Below are 22,502 nucleotides of genomic sequence, written 5' to 3' on the forward strand. Positions count from 1 at the left end.
AAGGTCAGGAAGATCCAGCACAAGTCTCAAGGAACCGTCCCATCTGGATCTTGAGACTCAAAGAGGCAGGTGGGCATACGTTTCCCTGTTATAGTGCCCAGCCTTGATATAGGGACACTATGCAGGGCTATAGGACTCTGAAGAGGATGTGAGGCCTGGACTACTGTCTGTACCTTCCACGACAGCTTCGGTTCTCCCAGTCTGATCCTCTGTCAGAGACGAAGGGAATGGGCCCAGCCTCACTGCAGGAGGAGAGAGAGCCGGAGAAAGAGCCCAAAGAGGAGATGGAGAGCTACCGCTACCTACTGCAGGCTGGCTCTCAGCTAGAAAGCACTCTGCAGCGTGAGTACACATTATGCTGACAGTCCTCATTTAACCTCTGGTAGCTACTAACAGGCTTTGAACATAATCCTCTAACTGCTCTGAAACTATTTCCTGTTACTACATGTCTTAGCACAATTCAGCAGACAGAAAATTTAAATGCTTTGTAGCAGAAGGCCAATGTAGTTTGATTAACAGTGTTCATTTGTAACTTCTGAGAACCAAGTACAGGTTGTAATGGGAGAGCTGCTCCCTGTATCTTAGGTTAGTCAGTATTATTGATGTGCCAGTTCTTGTACATACAGTGGGCCATTGCAGGGATTATGTCAGCTATTTTAAGCCAACATAGATGAAGATAGGTATTTATTCATAGTAATGATGATGATGTAGCCTGGAAATTTGTAGACTGTGGGTATGTGTGGGACAGTAATGGAAGACTAATGCATGCAGTTGATGTCAACTAATTTGAAAGAAAGAATTAGATTTTCAGAAAGTACATAATTCAGCTTTCATTATTCAGGGTCTACACTAAAATAGAAATTGAATTTAGTACAGAAAGAGGAAACAGTTACGGTCTTTTTCAGTCATCCGGGTCATAGTTTTCCAAAGAGGGTTAAATCAAGGGCAACGGGACTTCATTGAAAATGCTTGAAGATTTTTCGCCTCTCATCCAAGAGGCTTCTTCAATTCTGGTCTTTTTGATGCAATGATGGATATGAACATGGATATTATTTGCTAGTTGGAAAAACTTCACAAACAACAGTACTCTCAACCTTTGTCAGTCATCATGCTTAAGGTGTATTTTGCAAATGGCAGAAAAATGAAGGGAAGATGATGGACAGAAATAGTGCCTGTTGTGATTGACAGCTTCATTGAGGGTCCTCCTCCAGAGGCTAATGTGATTACATTGGGATCTTAACAGCTTTGAGTTATTGCTTAATTGATGGGCCTTTGCCTCTTTATCTCTATAGTTTGTCTCTTCGTTGTACCTGGGCTGTGGTGTGTATGAGGTAACAGAGAAAACAGGGAAAAGGCCATGCATCTATTTATGTAAGGTACATTTTCTCTCTGTAAAATGTAAGCCTTGCTCTCTGTGTTTGGTATGTATACCATGAACAAATATATTTATCTCTATGCTGAAAGAAGTATGGTACATACCACATATGCTGATAATATTATAAGGCAGAAAGCTGCATGAATCATTAAGAATTACTAAACACTTAAAGGCTAACAGCCCATTGCACAGTAAAGGCAAAATGTTCCTCATTCCACTGCCATTTCAACTACACTGTCATTTCAAATGCCTTCAGTGTTGCAACTTAAAAGGGCTCCTGTCACTGCTAAATACTGGACTAACACTTGCACACACTTCAATTATCTCGAGCACTTCAAACAGAAATTTTAACTTCTTTCATTGCTTACTTTTCAAATGACAGTGCTCTATTTGTGTCTCTTACAATTCATCTGACAGTTTAACTGCTTTCAGTGCTTAACCATCAACTGACATTTCAGCTGCTTTCATCTCTTACTTTTCAGCTGACCATTCAACTATGTTCAGAACTAACTCTAAGTTCTTTCAGGACTTGTATACAAACTGATAATTGAACTGTCTTGTGAAATTTCAAATACTTTCAGAAATGGCACCACAGTTCCTTTCAATGTTTTAACTCCATCTTCAAAACCTTTCAGTTTTTCAACTTCGACTGAGTGTTTTCTGTAGAAAATGTTTTCTATTTTTCTCAGCAGCAGTGTGGTATATACCAAACAGTTTAAGACATAAAGCCATGTGAATCATGATAAATCACTGAACACGACAGAGGATAGCAGCCCACAGCACAAGAAAAGCTTAAATATTCCTCCACAAAATATTGTGTTCTAGTCTCAAATATCCTTGCCAAAAACGACCAAATTTCTTCGAACCAAATACCCACATTACTGTGAGACCAAAGAGTGCAGGTCACAGGAATACATAAGTGTGAACGTTTCTGGCATGGGGGCTGACCTAGCCGAAGATATGTGAGGCTATTGTCTAGGTTTTACCATCTAGGACTTTCTGGTCTAAAACCAATCCAGTTTTCATGTATCCCAGCGGGTAGAATCCACAATTTTCTTCTACCGTTTTCTATCAGAATGCAGCCACCCGCAAGTCTAATCCCCTTAGCCTTGAAAGCTTTGTTTAGCAAAATATCTGATGACCTAAAAGCAGTATGAGGCTAGGCCTCAGTGTAGTAGAAAAGCGTTTGTATGTGTAAGAGGGGATTTCTTGCTCTGCAAGGGATTACATGTGTCTGCTTTTTGGGTCTCTGCAAAATCAGACTAATGCATATCCATGCTGGGTATGTGCTCTCTCCACACTTAAACCAGCCTTTTTTGCTGTCATTCTGTATGATTCACTAAGATGTACTGTACAATGTGAGTAAGGTGTGGTGCTAGTATAAAAAATTATATTGAGTCATTCAGACCTATCGCTATTTATCTGTGCAGAACACTTGAGTTAATTGTCAGGGAGAGGTCATGCTCAAATAGCCTCAACATGATTGATCTTAATATTTTGCCAAACTATTAATATTGGTGTTTTACTGTTATACCTATAAAATGTATACATTCCCATTCAATTTGTAGATTTCTTTTCAATTTAACATAAATGTATTTTCACCCCCACTGATTATTGTCAAAAAGCCTAATAAAATCCCTTGTGATTCAGTGTTGTAAAAGAATAAAACATGAAAACGTACAGGTGGGTGAATGCTTTTTTTTATATGAACTGTATGTAACGGAATCAGTGTAGATGGTTATCACTGTTTGGACAACAGAGATAAGCTCCCTGCCTTTAGCTTTGAATGCAGACTGGAATCCGATTGGTCTGAGTCCTCATTCTCAATGTGTAAGAACAGAGGAGCAAACAGAGGTTATTTGACTTTGGCCTGCACACACTATTCTACCTGTCACCTGGAAAGGTCATAACGCAAGCTCAAAGAGAACCGCAGCAATTCTTAAATTAGATGTCACCTAATAAGCACAACCGGATTTGTTTATTTCTAAATAGTTTGAGTATTGTATGAACTTTTATTACCTTTAACTGTTTAAATATATAAAATTGTTGTAGTTATTTATGCTAAACAGTGCTTTACAGTTATCGTTAGGCTATACTGTACATCAGGCACGAGGACAGAATACAAGGCATTTCATCTGATGGTGTCCTTAAATCAATTCACACATGGTGTGGGCTGGTAATTGGGCAGGTTGAAGGGCGAGTACAGTATTTCCACAAACTGGCAAGTTTGTTTACAACGCTGCAGTTTGCAGCACAGGGCTGGCCTTCCTTTGATCAAATGCAGTAGAGGTCCGCAGTGTGTGTGCTAGTTTTTCTTTTTTTCATTTTTTTTTTTTAATCTCAACTGTAGTACAGCCGGAACTACTCTAATAATTTATCAGATTTTGTCATTGGCATCTTATATATAAGATTTGAAACTTAAACATTAACAGTACATAAACCCCAATAATTATGTACTGTTCTAAATCTCACTTGCTCACACCTTCTCAGCATGATATGCCTTTGTATTGCAGTTATCCCGGTGGAAAATGTTAACAAGATCACATAATTAACATGACATTACATCTCTTCATTTAAGACCTGTCTCGACTTCCTGAAGGTCTTGTGGCATAGGGTATATAAATGGCCATATCCAGTGTGACGGTAACTCTACCCTGCATCTACGTGTGCACAGTCCAGCCACTGGTCCTGCTCTGGCATGGCTTGGCTCAGCTCTTCTCTGTTACAGACACGTATCAAATATTCAGCAGGCACCTGTAGAGCTCATTATTTGCTCCCTGACAGCGTGACGGACACTATTACTGCATTTGAAGCACTGGAAAATAACACCTCCTCCTCTCTTCTTTTTCTGATTGTGTGTTTCTATTTCTCTGCTCCAATTCCTATTTAATGTCTCTATCCATTATGGATGAAGAAATTATGATTTGTGAGCAAATTTACTGCCCTGTTGGTCTGTTGCATAAACTGCTGAACTGGGGCAGGAATGTTTAGTTTAGTATGGTTTTAATGAGTTAGTGCCTTGGCACTGTTTAATTTCCCCTTCCTATGTTTGTGAATTCTTGTTTGGACAGAAAAGAATAAATTCAAACTCCATGTCTCACTCTATTTAATGATGTTGTATTTGAGCTTGCATTAAGTAGACATTGCCAAAGTTAACGTCTCAAAATGTTTTTCAAATAGGCTGTTGCTTGACTGAAAGGCCATAGCTTCATTAAATCTACTGTAATTGCGATGTAAGCATGTAAACAGTCTCAGCATGATGCACAGGTCAGTGTCTCTGCCTTCTACACATCTTGTCGAATGATTCCTGCTGCACCAAAGGCAGATGTGTGACTGCTCTATAAGAGACTGTGTGTGTGTGTGTGTGTGTGTGTGTGTGTGTGTGTGTGTGTGTATTTATTGGCCTCTCAGACGAGAACACAAAGTGCCAGTAGACTTACAACACTACATCAACTCAGATGCTGTATGGTAAATTATATAATCTGTTTTAAAGATGTCATTGTCAGATGCGGGATTTACATCAGCCACAGTAAGGCAGCGTATACAGCTACAGTGTCTGCTGAGTATTATCACGGAACATCAGTTAAGAACGGCGGGAGGCAAAGTCTCTATTTTGAGATTAAAGCTGATAGGTGTGAGTCGCTATCTTTAAAGGTGAGCACTTTCATGTCAAAACTTCAGTTGAAAAGGCTTCCGTGTAGTTGTCACGGTGGAAAAGCCTTAGAGACATTATTTAGGCTGTTACAAGCCATGCAAAATGATCTCTTACGCTGTTGTTTTGCAGGTTTTAAAAACTATGAAAGATAGAAAATAAAAATGCCTGCACACTGCTGTCATATTCACAATGATTATTTTCTATGGTCACGACTGTTTTGAGCTTTGATGGTCTTCTTCAGGACAGTTAGGTTTTTACAGATTTCTATCTTTGAAGAAGTAGACAACATATGCATAAAACAGCATGTGCATCAACTGATTTATAGTAGAGTCCGCTAGTTGTTTATAATTTGTGTTACTTCCTCCAGAGGTGACTGTCCCTGTAAGCATGAAGGAGGTGGGCGGCTACATAGAGAAACAGGTGGCGTACCTATCAGGTGAGGCCTTGTGTGGTAATCTCCTAAGATTTACTGTGAGTAAAATCCTCTACATGCATTTGAATCTCTGTTCCATCCTCACCAGAGTAACTAAAGTAACTCACTTCCCACAATGTTTTAGATGCTGAAAGCATATCTAGACATATTTGTAATTGACTGCCTGTATCTTTCTTTCGCCAGGGGGCCGTGGGGAAGACTCAAGCGTCATCGTCACCCTCCCAGAATGCTCCGCTTTCACTGATATTCCAGAGGAAGCTTTAGCTAAAGTCTTTACATACCTCACTCTCATCCCTCGGTGCGTCCTCCTTCATCTATTCCTGTCTGAGTCTCTCCCTCTCCCTTTCTGCAGTGCACCAAAAGCCCAGCGCTTGTATTCTGAGCACAGCTGAACTTCATTGTTCCTCAGCTCACTGTGTCAAATGTCCTACTGATGCCCTCTATGTCCAAACCTCACTCTCCCAAGAGATTAGGAAAGTGTAAACTGAAACTTTTTTTCCTCATGTGCCATTGCAGTGAATATTAAATGCTAAAGAACTAATGTTTGTAGTTTGCGTGATTTGACTAATGCGCCTGCTCTTGGCTTGTGATTCTTCCTCAGTTTTCTGTCTGACACTTTTAAATAACCAAATACTCAATGATTGCACAGGATAACATTACAACTATGTGCAACTGCCTAATTTGTCCTGCAGAACAAGGCAACCCGGAGTAAAATTTATCATCATTTTAGACCGAAGACTGGACACATGGGCCTCTATCAAAACTGCACTTGCCAGGATAGCAGTGAGTTTCATATTTCATTTTTCTTTTCATCAATGCCATTTGTATCTAATCAATATTCCTACTTGACAGTTTAGACTTATAAGACAAATAGCTGCAACATGGCTGCGCCTATAGGCTGCTGTTTTATTTATGAGTTGCTCTCCATGGTGCTGAAAAACTGATCAACATCCTGACAGCACCCTTAAGATCAAACCACTTTTTTGCATCAAATCAAAGGCTGGTTTCAGCTCGGTGTATACACCAGTGTATACTGGTGTGTAGTTAGTAGAGTAGCACAAAGATTAATAATATAATAATAATAATAATAATATGAATGTTTGTATATGCTATGTCCTATTGCATATTGATGCAAATGTATGACTAAGCAAAAAAAAAGTGAAAAAAAAATGGTGTGATGACGCGGGGTGCTGAGGAGAGGAAAGGATCAGGAGGAAAGTGGGCGGGAGGGAAATATTGCAGTCAGCGCTGCCACCCTCCATCTGAGAGGCAGCAGGCAGCAGCAGCGCTGCGGCTGTGGTCAGGCGACCGGAGGGAGCTGCATACCTCAGCTTGGCACCGATTTCCTTCGGACGGGCGGGAACTTACATTGAACCGAGATGGCTTCTAACACCATGTCTGATTGCTTTTACCGGAGGGGAATACCGAAGATCCGCCGGAGCCCGGTAATGAGCAACTGCTGAGTAATTTAATTCACCGTCTGAAGAGTTTAGGCTGAAGTTTTTGGGCGATCAGGGTGAATGCGGCAGTGGCACAGACTGTGCTGCTGGGAGAGGGAGGTGTAGCACTGCAGCCCGCGCTTCTGCTTCGTCATTCGATTGGCTGTGTGTGAAACCTTGAATGAACCCTAATCAGACGGATGTGGGCCTTTTTTTTAATGCATGTATATCCTGAAATCTGCGGTATCGGCCCCCGTGGTCGAGTTAGGAGAGATGAATGTCAGAAGTTGCGTCACATGCAAATGCAAGCCTTGAAGTTATTTCAAGAAATTACTAAATACATAGGAGGCAGCCCCTGCTGCAGAGCTGGCTTTTGCATCACTTGCACCTACATGATGTAATGTGCAAGTCTTTGTCTAAGGGAGATTTTTAAACTATAGATAAATTCTTAAATTCAATAATGTTTTTTTTACAATAGTGCTTGCCACAGTAGTTATTTCCAATTCTCCTCACACCTACAGAAAGCTTGACTAGACTATATACTTGACTGCAGAAACTGAGCAGAAATTCTTACAGACAACTACCTCAAAAGATCTGAAGATGAAATGTAGGATATGACATGTGTAAATGGTGTAGTGACTGAACCTTAAATCCATTAGGCTGACAGTAATTGCCTGAGTGACAGAATGGTTGAGACCTGCAGTGTCAGATGTGGGTTATGTCTGCTTTTATTTATTCTCAGCTCTCATCTCTGCCAGTGTGCAGACAGGGGTTATGTCTACTTTGCACTGTGTGAAAGTGCAGATGTGGGAAAAGCCGAATCTTAAGTGCAACGTTTTTTCGTTTTATACTGAATGCTCCTCCATGTGCAACATCATTAATATGACAATAAACCTCTTTTCCCCCTTCAAGGCTTCCTTTCCTGGGAACCTTCACCTGGTCTTGGTGCTCCGACCCACAAGCTTCTTCCACCGCACTGTTACTGATATTGGCTTTCGCTTCAGCCAAGAGGACTTCATGCTCAAGATGCCAGTAAGGCAGCTCCTCCTCAGTTACCAAACATGTCCCACATCACAACAAGGTACAACTGATCTCCATGAGTCAAATATTCTGTGGTGGACACAGCCCAGAACACATTTTTAACTTTTAAAAACAATTTATATAACAAAGCGGATTATCCTAGGATGTTTCTAATATTTATTACTTTATTTGTAAAGTATCAATGGTCAAAATCTGATGTTTGTCATACCATTTCCAGACACCAGGGACAATTTATTTTATTTATTTATTTTTTTTACAACATTAGATAATGATAAACATGAAATTGAAGGAGAAGTGAAACCTGCCAGTCTTTTAAATTTTGTGTTCTTTGTGAAGTCTTAGATTTTGTCTGCACCTTTTAGGTGGTGATGCTGAGCTCTGTCACAGACCTGCTGCGCTACATCAATGAGAACCAGCTGACTTCAGAGTTTGGAGGCACTTTGGACTATTGTCATAGTGACTGGATTGTTTTACGAACAGTAAGCTACAAATCAATTCTGAAACCAGACTGGGACCAAAATAAACTGCATTCATCATCTCCCTTTTACTTGCTTTTACTTTCTGGGGTTCACTCGTATGAGAGAGCCAAATCTCTTGACCAGTTTGATGCTGGAGCTTTAAATATAAAATAATCCACAAAGTGCATCTGAGTTTTCAAACCTGTCCAGTGTGATGTTTACATGCACTTGGATTGCTGTGCTGTCTCCTTCCTTTGCCCTGGATATTGAAGCCTTGGTGCCTTGTTGCTGTCAGAAATCCACTAACCTATCTGTATCTTTAGGACGTTGAGCCACGAAATGTTCTCCTTTCCACACACAAATAGTTTCTATAGCTCCATACAATATCTGAGCACCAATATTGCAGTGTTTCTGTATTTGTGTGTCTTTTTGTACCACTGCAGGCTATTGAAAGTTTTGCTGTAACAGTCAAAGACATTGCACAGATGCTACAGGGCTTTGGCACCGAGCTGGCGGAGACAGAGATGTCTGATGAGGGGAAAGCCATCGAGTATCTCCTCGAGTCTCATACTGACAAGTACAAGAAACTCAAAGTAAGGTTTCAGATGTTTTCATTTGAGATGCATTACCCCTATTGTATTAATCTTCAATTCTTTCTGCAAAAAGATCTAGTGGTATTTTTTAAATACTATTTTGAGTGCTGCTCATTTATGATGTAAATTGTCCTCTGTTTGACAGGATGCAATCAGGTCAGTGTCAAAGGAGGGTCGCCATCTTCTGGCAAGCCTGGAGACCTCTGGGAAAGACGATGACTCCCAGTGGGATGTCAGACTGGACTGGGAGACAGTCCAGAGGTAAGACATCTTCAAGCAGCCTCTTTCTTTCTTGTACTTCATCATTTCTTAGATTAGTTGCTAAAAAGTATATTTTATAGTCAAACTGTGATCTACCACAGAAGCAGCTGCCCTCTTTGGTTCTTTCCTCTATCTTCTTATAGTCGAAGTGTAAACCTCAAATACATAACTGAGTGCATTACAGTTGAAACAAAAAAGTCTATGGCAAAGTCCCTTTGTTTTTTTAGGCTTCTTGCCCAGCTCAGAGACATGGAGTCAGCCTTTGATGGCTTCTTTGAGAAGCATCATCTGAAACTCCATCAGTACCTGCAGTTGCTCAGATATGAGCAAAGCTTTCAGGAGGTAGGGATTCCATATATTTGTCATATGTCCATATAAATATGTTTTTGTCTGCATGCATGCCTATTTATATGCTCCCCGAGGATAACATGTTTTCATTTTGGGCACTGCATGAGATAGTGTCTTGTGCAATCATCAGGCTCAAGTTTTAATGTGGGTTGTAATGCCTCTAAGAGCCACCAGGTTGGCTTTAGACTGGTCTTGTTTTTCTTTTTAGTCTTTGTATAGCTGGTGGTGTGTGTTCTCTTTAGATGGAGTTGTGTCTGGGCCATCTGATGGCTCAAGAGAGGGAGCTGTCCATATCTGTTGGCACTCTGACTCAAACAGAACAGGCTCTCAAGAGGTTAGACTGTCTGGAATCAAATGCACAGGTCAGTGTTTCTCAATCTCATTTACTAGCTTTGTGTACTAGATTTGCCACAAATACATATACTGCACATGAAGTGGGTGCCAGAGGACTAGAAGGTCTCTCTGATCACCGTGTGCCTTCTTGTGTGTCTTTGTTGGCTCTGTCAGGAGGTGATGGCTCGAGCTCAGATCATCATCCTTCACGGACACCAGCTATCAGCCGGTCACCACTACGCCATGGCTCTTATTATGCAGCGCTGCAACGAGCTTCGCCACTACTGTGATACACTCAATGCTGCTCTCAAGACCAAACACGCTCGTCTTCTGCAAACACACCAGCTGCTGCTTTGTCTTGGACAGGTAATGAGACATGAGTGCATCTACACACACACACACACACACACACACACAAACACACACACATACACAGACACAGACACAGACACAGACAGACACACACGCACACGCACACGCACACTTACACGCACACACACACACACACACACAGACACAGACACAGACAGACACACACGCACACACGCACACGCACACACACACACACACACAGCAGGGCTTCTTTATGGTGATATATGTGTTCTCCACCCTCAGGCCCAAACTTGGTGTGATGATGGAGCGTATCTGCTGGCCAATCAGCTGATAGATAAGTTCCAGTCTAAGGAGGGGGCCCAGGCTGCTTTGAGGGACATTGACAGGTTCCTGGAGGGGACGCCATCTTTGCTGAGCTCAGGACCTGACATCCTGGCCATTGAGTACGAGGCTGTCATCACACCTCAGCTGCAGGTCAGTGACCACAATGATTTTTTTATTTGAAAAGAATTCAATGCATCAGTTGGCCGTTTTTGCCATCATTTCCACATTTCTCAATATCAGTACTATTTCTGGATTGCACATCGCAATTGAAAACCCTACTTCTGTGTCCTTCTCGTGCTCTTTCTTAGCCCCAGATAGGGGAAACGTTTGAGAAGCATGCAGCGGTGCAGCAGATGATCCAGAACAGACAGGCTTGTCTTAGGAAGCTGGCTGACAAACATGTGCGACCTGTCCAACTGGTGGCCCCCAGGCCTGAAAATCCACCACGCTCCAAGTCCCCGCTTTTCTCCCCCAAACATGGTACAACCATATGTGGTTCATATACATTAAAGAACCTTTCATCTTTATCTCAAGTGTGGTTGCACAAAGCTAACCATATACAGTGGTACCCAATTAATGCTGTATGCGTTATCTGGTGTGTTTCTTTTTATTTGATATGTATCTATTGTGCCAGTGAATGTGTCTTCATCCATTGAGTGTCCATTCATGTCTTTAAGGTTTTGTTCTCCATGATATGAAGCCATACTAATGAGAGTAACATCAAGAAAGAGAATGAAAGTGATTATGAACCCCTCTGGTTCTTCCTTGATACTCGGTACACCCGCCATTTAAGAGAGGAGATGAAGGGAAAAGTGGTTAGCTTTGATTGATTTGATCTGATACATGCATACACGCACGTATGTGCATGCACACACATGCAAGCGTGCCACTGATGAATATAACATGGCACATGCAAGGTCACAAGACTCTGTTGAGCTTGGAGTATCATATAGGGATTCATCTGCTAGGATCAAAAGGAAAGTCGTGCCAATTCTGCTTTAGATCTGTTATACCGATTCCAGGCTGCCCCTTTAGAGCAGGCAACCTATTAGCATTGATTACCTAAAATGTCGATCATGGCTTTAATTAATTTTATTGTTTATTAATGAATTTGTTGATTCATTTTTTTGTAAGTTCCTGAGGAATAACAAAAGGTCACAGGCAGGACAAGCAAATCCCTTAGAAGCAATCAGGTTGCCATAGTGCATACATTCATAAAAAAATAATTTAGTCATGGCTCAAATGAGCCATCTCCTCATTATGCCTCATCAGAGCATTTGGAAATATACTTTATGTGAATTATACTTTGAGCTGCTGCCGCTCTGGCTAATGTTCTTGCTTTTACAGGCGATGGTTTGAAGTTTACATTCGACCTCTCTCTGCCCGGGAAGAGAGCATCCCGAAAGACCCCCAACCCTAGAAAAGTAAATGGGCTTTATTTATTTGTTATTTCCTTCAACTGTCACAGCTGCATTGAACCCCGCCAAAATGTGATTAATGTGTTTATTATCTTATAATTTTCTTATCTAACTCTTCCTGTTTTGTCCAATAATTTGTTCCGTATAATAAAATGTTGATGAGCCAGTGTTGTCCATCTGTGGTGTGTTCAGATAGAGGTGATTCACGACTACCAGGAAAGCCGTAGCTGTGTGTCGTACAGCCTGGAGGGAGAGGAAAGCACTGATCTCTTGAAGCGGTGAGGAGGAGGCATCTGTCCATCTGTCTGTCCTCAGTATTGCTCTTGATGTTGTTTACTCTGTGATTCTCTTTGTTCGGTGCTAATGATGCCCTCTGGCTCTGTGTGTGTGTGTGTGTTTGTGTCACAGCCATGTGATGAGGGAACTTATAGACACAGAAAGAATCTATGTGGAAGAGCTGCTGTCAGTTCTGTTGGTGAGAAAACACGTTTTTCCCTCTTTTTTTATACCACACAAAAAAACACTATTAGTTAATTCTGTACTGTATAAATGTTGTTGGTTAAATTACTCCTGGTAACATTGCATATGCTCAAACCATATTTTTCCTTAATTGCATTGCTATGATTAAATATTGCAGGGTTACAGGGCTGAGATGGACAACCCAGCTCTGTCAGGGCTTCTGCCCCCAATCCTGTGCGGCAAGAGAGACATCCTCTTTGGAAACATGCCTGAGATCTATAATTTTCACAGCAGGCAAGTAATTAATGACTCATATCACACATACCGTTAGTATGCATGTCAGTATGTAAAAAAATCTAAACACACTGTCACAAGGAGACAAATATGATTCAGTCAAGTGTTTGCTTTATAGTAATAGGGTGGTCAATGGTCCATGGCTCATTTTGTTGACAGATTTTTAGAGCCAAATACACCACTCTAGCCGGAAATCTCTAAACAAGTGTGTGGTACTGAGAGAGATTAATTGATTGCTGCAGTGGTTTCTGTACCATGATCAGGACCACACATTCTACCTTCCATACATGCAAAACACTGGAGACAGGATTAGGCAAAAGGTGCGGGCACCAGCTGGGTTCCTAACAGCCAGTTATTGTTTTAAGGCTGATGTGGGAGGGTATGGGTTAAGATAGTGTTTGCCACTTTGTTTGGCTCTTTTTGAGCTCTAATTCTTGGCCTGAATCCAGGGTTTTCCTTCAGGACCTGGAAGGATGCCTGGAGGCTCCTGAAAGTGTGGGAGCTTGTTTTCTGGAGCGGGTGAGATGATAGAAATGTTTATGTTGTGTAGCTTCTTTGGCTTTTGATTTCATTTGTGCATAATTTGTTGCCATATTTTCGAACAGATTACTCTTTCCTGTCTCTCCAGAAAGAGAGTTTCCAAATGTATGAATGCTACTGTCAGAATAAGCCACGGTCTGAGGCGCTGTGGAGACAATTCTCAGACTGTGCCTTCTTTCAGGTCAGCGATTTCACTTTCAGTCTGCAATTTTGTCTGATTCATTCACTGTTTTGTTGTCATGCAAGATAGCAATATTTCAAGTACTGTACATACTTGAATATTTGTGTGATACGAAAATGATAACTTGTTCTAAACAGAGTAATACCACCAAGATAGAACCATCTGTTTTACAGCTACTATTAAAAAGATGTGACCCGTTACTGACAAACATTACATTCATTGCGAGTTTTATATGTCTTCCTTGTGAAGGAGTGTCAAAAAAAGCTGGAGCACAAACTGGGCCTGGATTCCTACCTTCTGAAACCAGTCCAACGCCTCACCAAATACCAGCTGCTGCTTAAGGTTAGACAGAGAGGGGTGTCATATCACAAACATACACATACAGTCAATCACCTACATTATGTGACAGAGGCTATTTTATGCTATATTTTCCATGAGATTGCATTAAATGCAAAGACAATCCAGCAAGTCAGCAGAGAGTCAGATGGAAATCAGTAGCAGCAAATGGGCCCAGTCATCAAAAACATATTAAACCAAAACATAGCATTGAAAGTGTATTTATTATATATAATATTTCAGTTTATTCCTAATACTTAAGTAGTACTTCAGTACATGTGTTCGATAATTCTGGATAATGAAGCAGTTCATTCAGATTTCCCTCTTCACCTGACTAAACTAACTAGATTTCCTCTAGTTGTTTAAGTCTTTACCACTAGAGTGTGCTGTTTAAGCTACTGTATTTTTGTGTGTGCATGTATTTGCCTAAATGCCTATTCTTTTGTTTGTGTGTTCAGGAATTACTGAAATACAGTACAGATTGCGAGGGGATTTCTGAACTGCAAGGGGCACTAACAGCAATGCTGGACCTGCTTAAATCTGTAAATGACTCCATGCATCAAATAGCCATCACAGGATATGAGGTGACCCAAATCTGTTCTGCGTTTGATAAGAAATGAACACTAAATTCCTAAACTCTAATTAATTAGAGATACATGTGCTCACATACATTTCACAGAGAATTCATTTACAACAAAGGCTTAAGCATAAATTCTTCTTTCCATTATACACAGGGCGACATTTGCGAGCTGGGCCGTGTGTTGATGCAGGGTTCTTTCAGTGTGTGGATCAGCCATAAGAAAGGTCCCACGCGCATGAAGGAGCTGGCTCGCTTCAAGCCAATGCAGAGACACCTCTTCTTGTACGAGAGAGCTCTGCTCTTCTGCAAGCGGAGGGAGGAGCATGGAGACGGCTGCGACAAGACCCCCTCATACAGCTTCAAGCACTGTCTCAAGGTTGGTCTGTGTTGTTTGTGTGCATCATAGAGCAATACACTGGCTTGAGTTTTTAAAACATTGGTTGAAATATGTTATAAATACATTGAAATATGTTTAGCATACAGTACTGTACATTATGTTGAGTGGCAAGAGGTGTCTCAAGTTCACATCCTGTGGCAGCTCCAAAGCAAGTAATTTCTGGAGGAGGTTGGTAAAATTAATATGAAATATCATGGAGATTATTATCTACTGACTAGGTTGTCACATGGGAGTGGATTTTTACTCATGTCCCATCATACTCCTACAAAAATATTCGTGTCCCTTCCCAATCCTGGAAGAATTGCTCCTGTCCCATTCCGTTCTACATTAAAGAATTTAATAAAATTTATAATAAAACTACATATTTATGTCATTTAAAAAAAACAGACCAGTGATTCCCGACTACTTTCAGACTACTTTTGTGAACAACATCAACATAAACTCAGACTTGTTTTGCTGACATAACAGTATAGTTGGTGATGGGAAACTATTGCTGTGCCTGGGTGTAAAATGCATGCACTACTGTATGTAGTTTCTATGGCATACAGTATATAATCATTTGGCTAAATGTTCTAAAGTGCAATGGTGTGACATTGATAAATGTGTAAATCACAGTCATGCAACACTACACCTATCGAAATGATGATTTAAATGTCCAAAAACCTAATTTACTGTTCACTATGGAGTAAACTACTGTATTTATTATGTAGACAAAAATGAATGAGTATACAAAGTAAAAGAGAAAACACAACATACTTCCAAAAAAATTAGTTACTGAAACTCTGACTACTTAATATAACAAATGGTTTATATAATGGGCTAAAGTTCATCACATACTGTATACTAATTTCCCTGTCGCTGTACAATGATCTATATATACTTATACTTAGCACTAAGTAATGAAATGAATGATCTGCTGGAGACACATAGTTGATACTGGCTGTGTTGTTCTCTTTTAACACCTTTAATTGCCCAGGTGACCACAGAACCTGGTGTATTCCTGTAACACTACTTTTGTTGTATTTGTGTATGTGTTGATGTGTGGAGGGTGTCACGGCTGGTGTCTCACCAACAGCTGCTGCTGCTCTTGATTTATTATTAAGGATGTGGGGAGGAAGCAGGCACACAGCGGAGGTGTGTGAATGTTTGTGCTCTGACAGGACAGATGTGTTACATGATGTAAATCTGATGTATGATGTGCTGTTCCTCCTAATGCTCTGTGCGTGTGTGTCGGTGTAAACAGTGTATGTCTCTTGGCAGATGACTGCTGTGGGGATCACCGAGAATGTCAAAGGAGATGTGAAGAAGTTTGAGATATGGTACAGTGGCAGGGAGGAAGTGTATGTGGTTCAGGTAAGGAGTCTAAAAGTTTAATGCTAATATGATCAGTAGTTTAAATACAGTACATTGCTGTTAATTTAGCCCTTTGTTACTTTTACTGTAGCTTTAAACCCTTTCAGCTAGATGCAATGGTTAATCAATCGGCAGAAAATTGCCAAAAATTTGATATAAAGCAAAAATAGCAAAAAACTCTCACTTGTGAATCTTTGCTGGTTTTCTTAGTTGGTAGTCTTCTCTTATCATAAACTGAATATCTTTGGGCCTGTTTGTCAGACAAAACAAGACATTTTAAAATGTCACCATGGGCACTTTACTGACATTTAATAGACTAATAAAAAAGTCCTAATGGTAAAAATGGCAACACTGTAATCATATACAGAACATTGTAATCAACTGACTGTTGTTGTAATGTTTCTGTCATCTCTCAGGCTCCTACAGTGGAAGTGAAGATGGCCTGGCTCAATGAGCTTCGCAGAATCCTGACAAACCAACAGAAGCTGCTTAGAGGTCTGAGAACAACTAAAGATAATATGGGACTGAGAATCTAAGCGTGAAGGTCCGCTTACTGACTTCATAGCTTTGAACTGCTTCTCACGGCCCCAGCGAGCATGAGATGCGGTTGAAAGCGCTGAAATTTTAAGTGAGCTTTGTGCTTTGATTCTCTCTACACCATATACTGTTCAGTTGCAGTAGATAGATAGTCAGGAACAAAATTAGTTTTCACAGAATGACCTCACATTACTTCCTTTCTCTGCTCACAGATGAAGCATATCAACATGGCCAAATGGTTGGACACACGCAGCTTTCTCCCCCACTCTCTGAGAGGTCAGTGCCTATAGATGTTTACACATACAGTATGAACAGTGGTGTGTTAAGCGCATGACTGTAGGCTATAGTTGCACAAACGTAGACAAACGCATATGCAAAACACACACATGCAGCCACAGTTCTACTATCTGCATTTGCGGAGTTTTCATATCTGATCACAGCTTGAGTAAATGTGTTGATATCATTTCATGATGCCCTGGTAGAGGCTTTGTGTGTAGCGGTGTGTGAGAACGGACCCCACTGTGTCCACTGCTGTCTGGTTGCCTATCCCCATTCCTCCCATCCCCCACCTGCAGGGGCATGCGGCCGTCCAGAGGGGTTCCCAGGGGCTGTCTGCCGGGGCTGGACTTTGTCTCGCTGTCAGCTGATGTGTTTCTGTGCCTGCGTTCCCGGAGCCCCTGTCCCCGAAGCCCCCGGCAACGGCCCCGGCCACGCCCCCACCACCGCCCACAGCGCCACTGACCTGCCCTAACGCTCAGTGGTAAACTCAGCCTGGCATGACCCACCTGGCCCAGCTTGGGGACCAAAAACCCAGGGCTGCTGTGTTTGCATACTGATCGTCACCTGCACACCCTTTTTATAGCCTCCATTCTGGATCATAACTGACGCCCCCCCACACTCCCTTTGAGGCGTTCAGAGGTCTACGTCTTAGCAGCTCCTCCATGGCATTTCTAACATGGTATCTAAAACAATTGCTCTTATTTCCGCATCTCAGACTTGCTATTTTGCATGTAATGCAAAGGGCAAACAAAAAGAAGAGTTTTGATTTTCATCCCATGAACTTTCTTAATTTCCTCATGACAGCTGGTTTTTAAGATGGGGCTCGTTTTTTTGAGATCTAATCAAGGTACTGTAGAATTTGCTTCCAGAAACATTCCTACTCAGCATTAAATAATGGAGTGACCCAATCTCAAAATTTTGGATCTTGATAAATCGAGACCAGATCTTCCTTGGTGTGAACACCGTGTCAGTGTTCTGTGAGTCCCACTTTGCACTTTTACAGAGAAGCTTGCACATGGCTGCTCTGTGTTTTGTCTTGCTGACTGGCTGGTGCCTGAATGGCCATGGCTGTGCGAGAAACAACAGGACAGAGTTGTTCCTTGACACTGATCTGGGGTCAGCTATACTGTTGGAGGTATGGATCAGATTCAGGAAGTGAGAGCTGACATCGAGATTGTGTGGCTGAGGACAACATCTATCCTGAGTGTGTCTGCTGACACTGCTGTTTGGTGATGTGTTTTTTTGTGTTGTTCCCCCAGCAAGCAGCAGAGGGCATCGGTGAGCTCAGAGGACACTGAGTCAGGGAGAAGCAGTCCAGACCCCCAGCCACACTCCCCTAAACACCAGCACAACCGCAGGAGTGAGTAAATCTTGTCCACACACAATTACGACATAATCAAGTAGATACTTAGTAACTAAAACACAGAAAGCGTTATGGGAATTGATGCAAATCATACTTGCTTTGCACAGTATTGTGTTACTGTTGCTGATCTCTAACTGATGTAGATATTTGACTTTTGCCCCCTCAGCAGTTCAGGTGTACTTTGACATGAAGAATGGAGGAATTTGGGGGAAAAAGGTCCAACTACTGAGATTAGCTTTTGATTCTACGTTCTTGTTAATTTCCCAGTAAGTGACAAGGGGTCTTTATAATGTCAATATAGTTACTAAGTATCTACATGGTGCCTTTAAGGTGTAGTGTTTGGATAAATGCATTCATCAATACCTAGCCTAAGCAATGTGTGTGTCCCAGGTTGGCCCGGAGCTCATCACTCGGTAGACATCTGCGAGGGTCTGGAGGAGTGGCCTGGAGGTCGGGATGCCTTCCACCCATCTGATACAGAGGAAGAGGTTTTGGTGCAGCTGGTGAGATTCAATACAGTCACATTAGATACAAAACAATACATCAAATGATAAACAACCAGACCCCCTCTGCTTTTTCAGACCTTTGTGTATTGTATTTAGTTCTTAACTGAGTAATGATTAAAAAGAGGTCCAAATTAGTGACCATGAAGGAGCTCAAATTAACTATAACTGACTAATGTTAACTGTATACAAATTTAGGGTTAGGTCACCTTTGACTCCTGTCTCAATTTTTCCATATATGTTAGAAAGTTTTCCAATTAAGAAATATTTCTAACTTTCTTTTTCACTGGGGCTATGGACAATGATAAACAACATAGTAGGTTTTAGCCTAAAAGCTATTTTTCTACTTTTGTCCCTTAGCTTGATGCTAAATTAGCCATTAAAACAAAGATTAACATTTGTAACTGGTAAAAGCAGGCAAAAACATCAGATATGTTCTCTTCATTATGTGCTAATAAATGAGTCCATGCTTTTGTGTCTTCACACCTAGATTACTGCAATTCTTTACTCTTGCATCACTTCAGATGGTTAAAAGGCTTTAGCTGGTCTTCCAACAAAATTGAAAGCAGGGTGTACATATATTCAGTGTTGGCCTTTCCTCATTGGCTACCTAACACTCTACATGCCCCCTAACTACTGTATATTTCTTAGTTGTTATGTCTACATAATACTTTAAAGTTTCTTAGGTCAGCAAAACATTGTCTAGTGGATGTTCCCAGAGTCAAGTTTAAATGAAGAAACAGCATGCATTTTCTGTCTTTGCATCTAAACCTTGGAATAGCTCTTACTACCAGGTCATCCAATTCAACTGAAACACTTCCCCTCCCTTATATGAACTGATTTGTTTGACCTTTATGTTATTTGTGTTTTAATTCAATTTAGTGGTTCTTGGGCCTGTTACTGTTCTGTCCTGTTTGACATTTTGTGCTTGACCAGTCTCCAGGCAGATACATGGCTTTGGCTGACTGTCTTCAAAATGGACCAGACAGCATCACCATCAAATGTGGAGACATGATGCAACTGCAGTGTGAAGACAACAAGGGACGCTGGTGAGTTTTCAGCCTGTCAAAACACAAGATGTGAGGGTGGCTTAGTGATTAGCTGATCTATATGTTTAACGGTACAATGTATAGCAAAAGAAGCTATGGTTTCTTAAGTAAAACACTGAAACCCTGGTTAGGTAAATGTAAAAGCTAATGTATAGCTAAAGTTTATCTATCTAATCCCCCTTTTCTCCTTCTGTCATCTCCACCCTTTCCTGACTTTTCTTCATCCTTTAGGCTGGTGAAAAATCTGAGTCGGCGACAGGAGGGATACATAGCAGCTGCCAGCCTGCAGCTGATTATAGGAGACAGCGGTCGAGGAAACTCCTCCAGAATAGGGGGTAAAGAAAAAGACATGGGCTTCCAAGACAGAAATATTATGTTGAGCCACAGTATTTCTTTACTATGAATTTGTTTTTAAAAGTCTTTATATTTTCTTTTAGACCCAGGGAACCTGAAGGTGAGGAAGCTCAGCTCCCCATAGAGAAGAAAGCACAGAATGTGAATCTAATATTTACCCGTGGATAGTGAATAGACACAAGGAACAGAATGAGCCATAGCTGTCTCATAACCGGTCAGCCACATATTCCTCACTCCCCGGCCTGCTTTTTTCAGCACAATTCAATTCAAGAGAAAAATGTGGGAATCTGCAGACCTGATTTTCTTCTAGGTTTTGATTGACAATCTGGGTCCTGGGTCGATGTTTTTTGATAGTGAAGGGTGTGCTGATGCACCAGCGCAAGGGCCAAGGAACTGTTTAGCCCTCTTAGACAATCAACAGCTAATCCCCGGATCTTGATTGGTCTTCCTCTTTTCTGATTGGTGATGAGCATCTTGTCCTTCTGGCGTTCCATCTGCAACACACATATAGTCAGGATGTGAAGTTGCTGCTGCAGCAGTGAGCAATTTCACAATCTGTGGACATTTTTTCAACCCTTTCTCATTCCAGCTACTACTTGAGATCATAGCATCTCCGAGTGTGTGTGTTCCTGTTTGTCTCAGTGTGTGCTGGATGGATGGTAATCCAGGATTTGCCCGAAAGATTTATTAAAGCAGAGACTTTTGTACATATACGGTATCATTTTTAACATTTATTGTACCTCAGTGTTTCATCTTTGTGTAGTTAGTTGGCATTTTCCATTGAACTACTTCATTGGATTTTTCTTAAATTTTGTTCCTTGAGGCCCCATTCTTCTCTACAAGTCTGGGAGTTAAAATGCCAAAATGTGCCATGCCATAATGCCTTTTTTATTCCTGCTCTTTTAGAGTCTCTTGTATGTACTGTTTGCAAAATCAAATACTCTATTATTGCTTCAACCTGACCTCACAGTTATTCACCATGCACTTCAATAAGGTGGATGGACAAAAAATTGTCTACTGAATGTGTACATTGCTTGCTGCATTGCCTCTCTTACTGTATATTTCCCCATATTCATGCTGTTTCCTTTGTTTATTCTTGAATGTATGATGTGTGAGGGAGGCAGGGGAGACACACCCTCTGCCATGCAGGTAGCAGTTGACGTGTCACTGATGATAATGTAAGACACAGGCGGACATGATGAAGATTGATGCCGATGTATTCCTTGGTATGTGGCGTAGACGAATGGTAGTCGTGTGGCACAGAGCACCAAACACTTTTGTGAGCCGACTGTCAGTCACAGCGTAGGGAAGGGAGAGCGAGTATAAGAAACGGAGAGAGAGATATTATAATGCTCTGTGTGCCACTCCATCACGGAGGCAGATTGTTTCCTCCTCACCATTACAGCTCAGTTAATCTCGGGTTCCCCATTTAAAGGGATCATACAGCCAACATGAAATATACCCTCTGTGTCGAACACTTAATTAAACATTGATTGCAGAATTATATGAAATTTACCACATCAAATCGAGGCCCCAGTCGGAGAGCTGCCTTTGATACACTGTGTTTGATATGGAAATTAGTCTAGAAAGCAGCAGGGGCCGCTGCACAATACACATTTCCTATGTTGTTAATTTATTTATTTTGATCTCATGTTATTTCTTCACATTGTAAGGTATCTGCGCAGCCCCGAAAGAAATTACATCTCTATGTATTTACAGAAGCTATGTTTGACTGCAAATCAAAACCTCAATTTATTTCTTTGGAGCTTATATGACAAAATCAGATGTTTTATTTGTCATTTTAATCCAAAATGCTGCAGATTTTGCACAGATTTTCCAGTTTGGAAAACAAAAAAAACCTGCTTGAAATATTGCATATCCTGATGAGCCAAGTAGCCTAAGCTTGTTGCTGAATGTTTCTTTAAGAGGAAAATGCATGGCAACTGAATAATAAGCAGGTTTGTATTGTGTTAGATAGTCACTGTTCTAAGCTGGCTTCTTCTTGTACAGCTACAGTTCTGTAAAACAAACAAAAAAATGTTTTTATTGCAATGATTGTTTTGCGGTAGTTAAAATAATTCTGTACTTGTTTTAACAAGGTGATATGTTTGGCTGAAAACTAATGCTGCTATTTTTCATACACCATGATTTAATCTATTATTTCTATTTTCTTGTTTTAATGGAAGCCAACTTATATAATAAAATTGGGCACCCTTTCTTGTGAGTTTTTTTGAACATTTAATTTGAAGCCTGGAAGAACCACACC

At 41.0% G+C, this 22,502-nt stretch overlaps 1 protein-coding gene and 1 long non-coding RNA gene across 2 annotated transcripts; one reads left to right on the forward strand and one right to left on the reverse strand.

Annotated features, from left to right (window-relative positions):
- The first annotated feature begins 218 nt into the window (after positions 1 to 218).
- On the forward strand, positions 219 to 22,452 carry mcf2a (MCF.2 cell line derived transforming sequence a). Its single transcript, XM_038698902.1, has 30 exons — positions 219 to 342; positions 5,398 to 5,466; positions 5,647 to 5,761; positions 6,156 to 6,246; positions 7,815 to 7,934; positions 8,306 to 8,422; positions 8,845 to 8,994; positions 9,140 to 9,255; positions 9,483 to 9,597; positions 9,846 to 9,965; positions 10,111 to 10,302; positions 10,552 to 10,743; positions 10,902 to 11,073; positions 11,941 to 12,017; positions 12,204 to 12,289; positions 12,420 to 12,486; positions 12,649 to 12,764; positions 13,214 to 13,283; positions 13,393 to 13,485; positions 13,735 to 13,827; positions 14,280 to 14,405; positions 14,556 to 14,777; positions 16,059 to 16,151; positions 16,568 to 16,646; positions 16,901 to 16,964; positions 18,227 to 18,327; positions 18,721 to 18,833; positions 19,770 to 19,882; positions 20,114 to 20,217; positions 20,320 to 22,452. The coding sequence occupies exons 1-30, from the start codon at positions 228 to 230 to the stop codon at positions 20,358 to 20,360; spliced, it is 3,342 nt and encodes a 1,113-aa protein (XP_038554830.1). The 5' UTR covers positions 219 to 227; the 3' UTR covers positions 20,361 to 22,452.
- Positions 18,164 to 20,658, reverse strand: LOC119888356. The gene is made up of 3 exons (XR_005441883.1): positions 20,532 to 20,658; positions 18,694 to 18,830; positions 18,164 to 18,303 (listed from the first exon to the last, which is right to left on the reverse strand). It is a non-coding gene; the product is annotated as an uncharacterized LOC119888356 (long non-coding RNA).
- Positions 22,453 to 22,502: the final 50 nt, after the last annotated feature.

This window comes from Micropterus salmoides, unplaced genomic scaffold (genome assembly GCF_014851395.1).
Source record: "Micropterus salmoides isolate LMB-PRFRI ecotype aquatic unplaced genomic scaffold, ASM1485139v1 Ms_hic_scaffold_5, whole genome shotgun sequence".
Taxonomy (NCBI): Eukaryota; Metazoa; Chordata; class Actinopteri; order Centrarchiformes; family Centrarchidae; genus Micropterus; species Micropterus salmoides.

Coding starts and splice junctions, on each gene's coding strand:
- mcf2a (XM_038698902.1), top strand. CDS start 228: ATGGGCCCAGCCTCACTGCAGGAGGAGAGAGAGCCGGAGAAAGAGCCC. Junction 13,486..13,734: donor CAGACTGTGCCTTCTTTCAG/GTCAGCGATTTC, acceptor TTCCTTGTGAAG/GAGTGTCAAAAAAAGCTGGA. Junction 19,883..20,113: donor GAAGACAACAAGGGACGCTG/GTGAGTTTTCAG, acceptor TTCATCCTTTAG/GCTGGTGAAAAATCTGAGTC.